At 38.8% G+C, this 10,544-nt stretch overlaps 1 protein-coding gene across 23 annotated transcripts in view; it reads left to right on the top strand.

Annotated features, from left to right (window-relative positions):
- The first annotated feature begins 1,085 nt into the window (after positions 1-1,085).
- Positions 1,086-10,544, top strand: part of THOC2 (THO complex subunit 2) — a 104,173-nt gene continuing 94,714 nt past the window's right edge. For 15 of the 23 annotated variants that reach the window (XR_011434856.1, XR_011434859.1, XR_011434855.1 and 12 more), the window contains exon 1: positions 1,105-1,416. Coding sequence is in view for 14 of the 23 variants with exons in the window: in XM_070257740.1 (XP_070113841.1) it covers positions 1,346-1,416 (71 nt within the window). In the remaining 9 variants the exon portion in view is untranslated. Of the gene's footprint in view, positions 1,417-1,839; positions 2,693-10,544 lie in introns of all 23 variants that reach the window. The other 8 variants (XM_014729159.3, XM_070257735.1, XM_014729157.3 and 5 more) reach the window with 2 other exon arrangements.

Here is a 10,544-nt window from a genome sequence, read left to right as displayed (position 1 = left end):
TGTCCTTCACCTAGATTCCTAAAATGTTAATATTTTACATTTGCTCAATCCATACTATCGTGTTTTTCTGAAACATTTTAGAGTAAGTTGCAACATAATGCCTTATCTCTAAATACTTCAGAGTATTTTCTTAAACAAAGACTTTCACATAACCACAGTACAAATATTAAAATCAAGAAATTAACATTGATACAATGTTATTACTTAATCTACAGATATTCAAATTCGGTTAATGGTCCCAATAATGGCCTTTTTAGCAAAAGAAAAATGTTTTTTCTGGCTGGGGATCAGTTGTCCTTTCTGTTGTTTCCACCAATCTGGAAGAGTTCCTCAATCTGTCTTTGTCTTTAGTGACCTTGACGATTTTGAATAGTGCAAGCCAGTAATTTCGTAGACTGTCCCTCAATATGGGTTTCTCTGATATTCCTTCATGATTAAATTCAGGTTATGTGAATTTTTGGCAGGATGAATAGTACTACAAAATTGGCTAGTGTTTTTCTTAGCGCCTTATCAGGAGGCACATGATGCCCATGTATCTAATTTCCGGGGATGCTTGTTTTCATCAAAGTTTGGATGGTGTCCGCCTTGTTTTCCCACTGCAAACTTTCCATTTCGCCCTTTGAAATGCTAAGTTTCTTGTCGGGAGATACTTTGAGACTATGTAGTGTAAACAAGTTGTTTTTCATGGTACTTGCGCCCCCTAGTTTTGCCTAAGGTTACAACGACAGCGGCCGACAGTGGCGTGTCAGCACCGGTGGTTGCTAGCGTTTCCAGTGCCGATTTTCTCCTCCTCGCTGGACTGTAACCCTTGTATTAGCTTAATGCCTGGCCCATAGCAAATGGCTGCTGCTTCTCGATTAATTTTTTTTTTATCTCAGCAGTTAGCAGGGTGTATTGTAATTGATCTGCTTATATATTTGTCCTTCCCACAGACTGTGAGCTGGTTGAGGGCAGGCATCGTAGCTTATTGTTCCTCTGTCTCCAATGTCTAGCACATACTAGATGCTTGAAAAATACATGTTTGAATTAGTGGCCTGGAGTAGATACCACGGAAGAAGAAAAGAGCTGGGAGTCGGCCTGGAGATGGCATTTTTCCTGTTGTACAGGGAAGCGAGGGCAAGGGTTGCAGAGGGCGCGGCCGGCGTCGTCACTCTGCGAAGGGACCCACGGGTGTCGGCCACCTAGCTGGCGGCAGGGCCTCGGGCTTCCGCGGGGTGGGGAGGCGAGTGGGGCGGGAAATCACAAACCGAACTCGCGGCTCCCGGCATTCCCCGTGGGCGGTGCTCCCCTTTGACCCCTCGCTCGCGTGCTACACATCCGGGCCTCTGCAACTAGTGAGAGGAAGATGGCGGCCGCAACCGTGGTGGTTCCCGTAGAGTGGATAAAGAACTGGGAGAAATCAGGGAGAGGCGAATTGTGAGTGTCCGGGCTGGAGGTGGGCGCCCGGCCGGGCCGGGCCCGGGCGTCAGCCGCGCTCTCACATGTGGGGGGCGTTTGGGGGGGAAGACGCGCCCCCTCCCCCATCCGGGCGGCGGGTGTGGATGGTTGGCCAGGAGTTTCGAACTCGGGGAGGAGAGGTGCCGTAACCGCCGCCGACCTCCTTCCTTCCTTGGCCTCCCCGAAATCCCTGCTGCCCGCCGCAGCCTGCCTGCCTTCAGCCTCGGAGCGGAACTCCCGTTTCGCCCCTGCGGGTCCCCGCGCTCCCGCTCGGGCTCTTTTTGTCCCCCTCTTCGCTTGAGCTCACTTGGCTCCTTTCTCTTGACGGGGCCGCGCCGGGGGGTTCGGACTTTCCAGCTCTCTCCGTCCCATTTCTTCACTCTGCACCGTTCGACTCCGCAGTTTGGAGCTCGGCGCCTCCTCTGCCCGAACCGTCCCGGACTCCCTCCCCTCCTCTCCGCCCGCCGCCGCGAAGCCCGGGGCGGCGCGAAGAGCCCCGCTTGGCACCTCTCGTCCTCCGGGGAGCGGTCTCTCGGACTGTCCCGGCCTCGCGCGGCGCCGCTGGCCGTGGGAGAAGTGTAGCAGGGACTGCCGGTTTCCCCGAAGACCTGCCAGCATTTCTTTGCTCCATGTTTTCACCTTAGAGCCTTTTCGGGTTGGATTCAACTTTCGTCATTAAATGTTTCCTAAACCCCATTTTGTCCTGGGACTGCAACTAATTTTGGCAACTCTCCAAGGTTCTCCAGTACCTAGAATAACGCGTTTCCTTTGGTCATAAAACTTGTTTTTATTTTTCAGTAATACAGAAAACAGTAATTTGCTATACCCGCGGTTTCCTCGCCCAAAATTTCAGCGCTCGCTCTCTCGGAAAAGAAAAAAAGAACCGTTTAAGCCGTAATACAAATAACTTATTTCCAATTTCCTTTTCTGAATCGCTTTATTAGCTAAAGCTCAGCCCTGTTTCAGAGTTTGAGATTCAACTCTTGTTAGCCATCTTTGCGGCCGTTGCACTCCCCCCTCCCCCAGTCAGGTTACGATCGCTGGTGCGAAAGATACAAATCTTTGGAACTTCGTTCCTTGGAACGCCGCGCGGGGAACGCGTTGCCCTGTCTCGGCGTGTAACGTTGCCAGCCTCTATGACGCCCCTCTCCCCCGCACTCGCACTGCTTTAGAAAGTCTTAGCAGTGTGAGCTCCAGAATTGGATTGCCTGGGTAAGCCGCAGTCTTAGCCACTTAACTGGCTGAGTGACCTTGGGTAAGTTCCTTAACCAATTTGGCCGCTTCCCCTTGAGTAAATTGGGAATAAGAAGTACTCAAAGGACTGTTGTGAAGACTAAATAATGCTTGTAGAGCACTTGGCTTATAGTAAGTGCTCAAGTGATAGCTATTAAAAGGAATATTATTATTTTAATCTTTAGATATTTAAACTTCTCTGCACAGCTCTTGCACTTAAAAAGTCTGTACCGCTCAGGTTAGCAGTTAATTGGTCTTTGACTCTTTCATGTATACTCTTGTACTCTAAGGAAGTGAGAGATCCTTGAAGAGTGGGGACTATGTCTCATATTTCTTTTGGTTCAATCCTCCCCCTCTGTCCCCCTGCCTTTCTATCATATACTTGTAGTGCTTATTGGTTTATTAACTGACAGTATATTTGATAAACATTCGTTTTTAACTGTTAGGAATATTTTCCAAACCCTTGTATGTGCTAGTTAACAAATAACTATTAAGTCCCTTGTGTGTAGGGAAGGCAAGGTGGTAAGTTACCAAACCAAACCGTCAGGTTTATATTAGACTAGGATAACTCCAAAAAACTCATAAATCAGGTCACTGTTGTTTTGTTTACTTTTAAAGCCAACTTAGTTATTTAGGGGCTGTCGTCTTTGTAGATTGCTCAGCTTCCTCCTTCCAGCTAACTGTTTTTGACAGTTTTACTATTATTACTCTCACTTTAGAATGGGTATCAGGGCTAGGAGGTGATATTCTGCTTGGCTTCTGACTGGCAGTCGTTGGAGAAAAACAAAGTGATGTAGAAGGTCGAAATACCTAGTCAAAATGGAATTTTGGATTCACTTTACGTATATTTACAAGATCCGTGCTACCTGTCATAGTTCCTGTGTTTGAAGAGCTGCTTCAAAAGACTTATATGTGTGTAGTTATTGCATGGCTTGTGGAATGTAGTTTGAATTACAGTAGATCCAAATCAGTTTAGTCAGTTTTATAATTGTGTTCTGTTATATGAAGCGAGTTTAAAGTTGTTAGTTGTGTGACATAATGAAATATTTTAAGTAGTCAAACACATCACCATCCAGTACTTTGTCTTCATTTATTTGACTTATTTTCCCTCCTTGAAAACTTGGTTGCATATAGTCTAACTTTGGAGTTTTTCTATCTTGCTAAAGATAGATGTTAGCATTTTCATTTTTTTTAGAACAAATGGTGTTGTAAATATATTACAAAAAAATCCTTTCCTTTGTCTGAAAACAGAGCCTCTTAAATATAAACCAGCAACTGGAAATGTTAAAAACAAAGGTAATGTGCCAGAAATTATTAGTGAATCCATTTATAGATTTGGCTTTTAGAATATGACCAATATTTAAAATTATATCTTGAGTGGATTTTTCCTTTTTAATGAGATAAATTAGCAGATCAGCTTTAACTTAACTGAAAACTACCTTTTTAAAAAAATGCATGGTGACTTTCATGAGGTGGTTAGTTCATTTCTTGTCTGTCACTTCTTACCAGTGTAAGAGGGTATTCTGGGAGTTGTAGTCAACTTCAGCGTCATGGTGTTAAAGCAACGCATGAGATGTATGGAGCATTTTATAACTTTCAGAGAGAACAAATTTTTAATTGTGCCTCATGAAAAGCAACTGTCTATTAAGATGGAAAGTCTTGGCTTTGAAGAATAATTTTTGTTGGGTAAGTAAGGAGAAAAGCAAAACTGTTTTGCTTATCTGAATGGTTCATCATGTACCTAACTGTTGTTTCCAGAGATGCTGATTATGTTTTTAATGGTCAATTGCTGAACTCTTAAAATGATCTTTTCCAAGAGATATCAAAAGGACAAAGGAGGACAACCAAAATATAATTATCAAGTGTCCTTTCCACTAACACTTAAATCTACTCTTACAAGTTTCATATCTAAATGCAAACTCTTTCAAATTCTATGCCATATGCAAGCTATGGATTTAATCACTTGGATTTTGGAATTAGAGTATTAGTTTCTTGATCGTTTCATATTAGCATAGGACTTGCCGTGATTAAGCTAATAAACTTGCATGCACTGGTAGATCCAGTGGAGAACTCTGTTTTTTGTAGAAATCATTAACACAGTGAGCTCAGCATTTCTTTGCGTCACAAGCAACCTTAATGTAGGATTTATGTTCCAAGCTCTTAATCTGAAGATGTTAGCCTCATGTCAATGCTTAGTCTAATTTTGAAATACTTATATTTGTTAAATATCATCTATTTGTCTGAAGAACTTAATTCTTTTAAAAAACTTACATATCAATTAGAAATTTTAGGTCTTACCTTATTGATTATTGGTAGTTATAATAAAGTTTTAATATTTAAAACAATCGCCAAATGGTTGCCATTGTTTTTTTCCTGCTGCTACTCAATGATTTTCCACATTCCACAACTTATCTAAGTACGTTTGGATGTTCATTAAATGTTGTCTGACCTGACTTTTTTGGAGGGAAGTCGGAGGGAGGAGTTTATTGCAAATAATCATTCTAAGAAATTTTAGTCTTGGTAGTTGGTTTTTTTTTTTCTTCAAAAGGTGCTCTAAATTCAGCTGATGCTTTATCTGAAACCTTTTTTTCATGTCTTAGTTTTCATTGGCATTTATTTTCTTATTTCTACCTATATGCACAAGTTAAGTCTAAGTCTTGGTCTGTTTTCCTGGTAGGAGAAATGCATTCTGCAGAAAATGTAGCAATATCTGGACATTTTCTAGGCTACTGCTTTCTTTGTTTGTTAGAAAAATTAAATTATTCTGCAATGCTTAAATACTAAGGTAGAATGAATGCTGTTAATGTACTTGTGTGCAGGAACTTCTGTTGTCTTTTTTAACGTTTCCTGTTCCCTTCCCTCCTCCTAAGTGCGTATTTTTATTTTCATAAATGCCTATTTCAGGATAAAACTATGTGCCCAATGTTCATTCTTGTGGGTTATGTCTCTCTTCTAACAGTGATAACAGAGGTAGTACTTTGCTTAACCAAATTTAACCTTTTTTGTTGTTTTGTTTTTAAGAATTAATTGAAGCACAGATTGACGTCAGTTTTTTACACGTGAAGCCAACTTTATGATGTTGACCATAATCAAGTAGTTCAGGCTTCTGCTATGTTTCCTTTTTTACTGGAAAATGGGATGAAGTAAGGTGGAAAGCTAAATACTGACATTAAGAAGTATTCATGAAATACTCAAGTCCTTGGAAGAACTCAAGACATTTTATTTAGTTTGTTTCACAGATCTTTGACAAAAAGTAGGTTCTGTCTTTGTTCTCAGGGACCTGAGACAGCGTCTCCACAATAGCACCAAACTATTTTAAAAGTGGAAAAAGATGGTAAACTCAATTATTTGGAGGGTATTAAGGGACTAAAATAATCATTTGAATTTGGACTGAGGCAGAATATTTGATTATTTTTTAAGTCACATTAAAATGGGCGGCTGTTGCAGGTAGTTTTGTTTGTTTCTCCCCTTGTAATTTAGGATAGAGTACTAAAACTGTTTAACAGGTGTAGTAAGACGTGCAGCATTCAGAAATAGAATTGTTTCTTTAAGGATCCCGCACGATCTTTAGTTTAGTGGATTACTTGGGGAGAAGAGTTCAGAAAAGTGATTGGGGGAAAATGCTTAACAATTGTTTTTAGTTTCCTCCTGCAACTAAGGAAGAACTGTTTTATGCTAGGGAAATAAGTGTTATGCAGGTGAATTGCCTTATCGTAATAACCCATCAATGATTCTTTACACAATTTGAGCAAATCTTTGATGTGCTAATTAATAGTTCATGATGACATTACCATCTGCATCTTAATGAATATGTTTGTGGCCTCTGACTGGGAAGATGGAATTATATTTCAATTATTTCTTAAAATTATGTAACAATGACTGTACTATTAGATTAGGTGGAATTTGGAACACTGATTTACCCCCTCCCCACTGGAAGGATTATGGCAAAAGACATACGCATTAAGCGTTTTAAAACAAATGGAAAATGAAGCTATTGAAAATGTGAACAAGCAAATATATTCACCATAAGAAGGAATGTTTGACCTTGGTTTTTAGTAGTAGCCTGGATACAAGGGGAAAGATGAGTTGATTCTGTTATATTGCTCTGTCAAAGACATAAAGTTTCCTGCTACTGCACTCTAAAGGGATGGAACCTATGAGGACAGTGAGAACCACAAGGGGGAATTGTTTTAACACTTTATAACAAATATTGAAGTAGTCTTGATAACACTTTCTTATATATTTCCCCTCAACAAAAAAGGAGCTAGATGGCACTCATTTTTAGGTTCTATTCTCTGATGCTAGTCTGAAGCAGAAGATATTGCTATTTTGTCTATTGGAAGTAAGACTGATTTTTTTTTGTTTTGTATTCCAGATAAGCTTGTGGTAAGTTTAACATACTTTGAGAAATTAGAAGTTTAACCATTGTTCTTAACACATTGGAAGGCCTGTCTAGTTCTCCAGAGAAGTAGTTGAAAGTACTTGGGGTGAAACTTAAATCAGTTTATTTTACCATTTCTATGGTGCTCTCTGAAAACTTTTCTGTTCTTTTTTTTTAATAGGAGTTGTCTACAAATTAATAACTAAATGAATTTTTCAAACTATGGAGATTTAATTTACTAATTGCTCTCCATTGGCAAGGCCTTTTTATTCTTTGGTTTTGAAAATAATTTTGAGACCTACAAGTGAATTGTTGACCAGGAAGAGTTTACTTTGTTGACTTTTAACAACCTTACCCTGCTCATCCTGATGATGGAGTATTGAAATAATCAAAAGACACAGAGATGAGTTGCAAGAGCATGGATAATCTGCAAAGTAGATAATCCCTCTGGATGATTGTAATGTGGCATCATATTTCACTTTAGGTGTGATCTGTAAGCACACTCTGTTGTCTTAAAATTATTTGTTTTATTGGCTGTAGAAAAAGGATCGCTAGACATAAAAGAGTAAGAAACATATATCCATTCATTGCTTCTCTTTTTTGTTAGAGCCTTGTGCAACTTATAATATTTCTTTTTCTAAATTGAGAAATTAAAAAAAATACAGAAAAGTGCATAAAACCTAAATGTAGAGCTTAAAGAATCACTGTAAGATGCATACCCATGTAACTCACACCCAGGTCAAGACAACGTAACCCCCATTCCTGATTGCACCCTCTTTACCTTCCCCACGGTAACCATCATCCTGACATTTATGATTTTCTCTTCCTTGTTTTTATTTACAGTTTTACTACCCAGTTAGTTTAAGTTTGTTCCTCTTGAACTTCATATAAATGAGATCATAGCCGGTGTGTTCTATTGTGGGGGCTGCTTTTGCTCAACATTATGTCTTTAGGATCCATTCCTATTTTTGCAAGTGTCTGCAGTTCTTTGATTTTCATAGTTACAGGATGTTCCACTGTATAACTGTACCATAATTTATCTCTTATGCTATTGATGAACAGTTTTACTGTTTACCAACTGTGCCAATAGAAGCATTCTTATACAACTATCTTGGTGTACACAAGGATGTGTTTTTGTGGGATATATACTGAATTGTAGACTCACTGGGTTCTCGATTGTGATTAACTTCAGCTTTACTAGATACTGCCAAACTATTTCAAAATATACTCCTACCAGCAGTGTATGAGAGTTAACCTTGCTTCACGTCCTGGCTAACATTTAATATTATCAGACTTTAAATTTTTGTCACCGTGGTATGTGTGTAATGATATTTTATTGGGGCTTATATTTTTATGGGCATCTTTTTATATGTTATTGGTCCTTTGGATTTCTGACTTGTTTTGAAAGGCCTCTTTATTTCTTTTTCCAATTTTTCTATTGGATTGTTTACATTTCTTTCATTGATTTATAGGCATTCTTTATATAAGTCTGTATTTGTACCTTTTGTGGGTTACACTGTATGTGTAGCAGATGTCTTTTGCTATTCTTTGGCTTGTATTTCCAGTCTTATGATGACTTTTGATGAACAGAAGTTATTCATTTTAATTTGGTCAAATTTATCAATCTTTTGCTTTCTGATTAGTACTTTTTTTGTGTTTAAGCGGTCATTCCCCATTCCAAGGTTAAGGAATTTATCCTCCTGTGATTTTTGGGAAACATACTATTTTGCTTTTCATTTTTAAATCTTACCTAACTAGAGTTGATTTTTGTGTATGTTGTGAAGTAGGAGTTGCAATAAATTGTTGCAGTTGGTGTACATGAAGGAAATCCAGCTTCACACAGACAAATAGTTGGCAAAAGGAGAATTTTAATAGCCTTTTCAGATAATTGTAGATTTTCTTCTTTGATATCATGTTAGGATTTGTCAAGTGGTAGTTGAGCCAAACTGTTTCAGTGAACTTTTTGTACTTTGTTAAATTAAAAGTCATTTGTCTCTCTTTTATTTGGAATCTATCTTTTACCCTTGCATTATTTTGCAACATCATGCATTGGTCAGTTGGAAGATATTGGTCCACTGAATGATAACAGCTTTTCCAAATATTAATGCAGTACCTTGTATAATATCTAAAAACACATTCTTCAGTATCATCACTGAACTAATCAGGAAAGTTTTTATGAATTGGGAACTATTCAAGTCCATGGTGGCAGATACAAGTTTTCCAAAACTGTGATTTTTGTTTGAAAACTTCCATTTTATCATTATCAACAAATACCCTCAGTTGTTTTCCTTGAAGTGATTGGCTCACTTGGTTCATTTTTGAGAAAATGCCTGCCAAAGACCCAAGTCTGAATAACTATAGTTGTCAGTTGTTCTTTCAGTAAAAATGTTTTATGAAAAAGCAGCTAGTTCAGCTCACAAGTCAAACAGTTGCATAAGGAATTTTCTTGGAGACAGCCACAGTATTTTGGTGTGTGGCAGAAATGTTTTGTGCGTACTTTCCTTTTTATCACATAGAATATTAAAAATGCATGTTCTAAAAAAAGACATGTTCTCAGGGCTCAGGATTTAATAAAGTTAATAATTTGTACTACTTCATCAAGGACATATTCTTTATTGTAGGCAAAAAGACATAACTTGAGATCAACCTTCTTAACAAATTTGTAACTGAACAGCGCGTTATTGTTAATAAGCACAGTATTGTACGACAGATCTCTAGATCTTTTTCATCTTGCATGACTGAAGTTTTATACCCATTGAACAGCAACTTGCCAGTTCTCTTTCCCCCTCGCCCCTGGCAACCACCGAAGTTCTATTTTTTGCTTCTATGAGTTTGACTACTTTAGATAGCTCATATAGGTGGAATCATGCAGTATTTATCCTTCTGTGACTGACTGACTTCATTTAGCATACTGTCCCCAGGGCTCATCCACGTTGTAGTAGATGACAGGATTTCCTTCTTTTCTTATGACTGATATTCCATTGTATGTATATGCCACATTTTCTTTATGCATTCTTTTGTCAGTGGACATTTAGGTTGTTTCTAACTCTTGGCTATTGTGAATAATGCTGCAGTGGATGTGGAGGTGCAGATACCTCTTTGAGATCCTCATTTCAGCTCTCAGGAATAATACCCAGAAGTGGGATTGGTGGATTATATAGTAGTTCTATTTTTAGTTTTTTGAGGAACTTTCATACTGTTTTCCATAGTGGCTACACCATTTTTACATTCCTACCAACAGTGCACAAGGGTTCCAGTTTCTCCACATCCTCCCCAACACTTATTTTCTTTTTTTTTTAAGAATTTTTTTTTTTTTTTTTAAAGATTTTATTTTTTCCTTTTTCTCCCCAAAGCCCCCCGGTACATAGTTGTGTATTCTTCGTTGTGGGTTCCTCTAGTTGTGGCATGTGGGACGCTGCCTCAGCGTGGTCTGACGAGCAGTGCCATTTCCGCGCCCAGGATTCGAACCGACGAAACACTGGGCCGCCTGCAG

This window comes from Equus caballus, chromosome X, assembly GCF_041296265.1.
Source record: "Equus caballus isolate H_3958 breed thoroughbred chromosome X, TB-T2T, whole genome shotgun sequence".
NCBI classification, from domain to species: Eukaryota; Metazoa; Chordata; class Mammalia; order Perissodactyla; family Equidae; genus Equus; species Equus caballus.
This window is presented reverse-complemented; position numbering and strand designations above follow the sequence as displayed.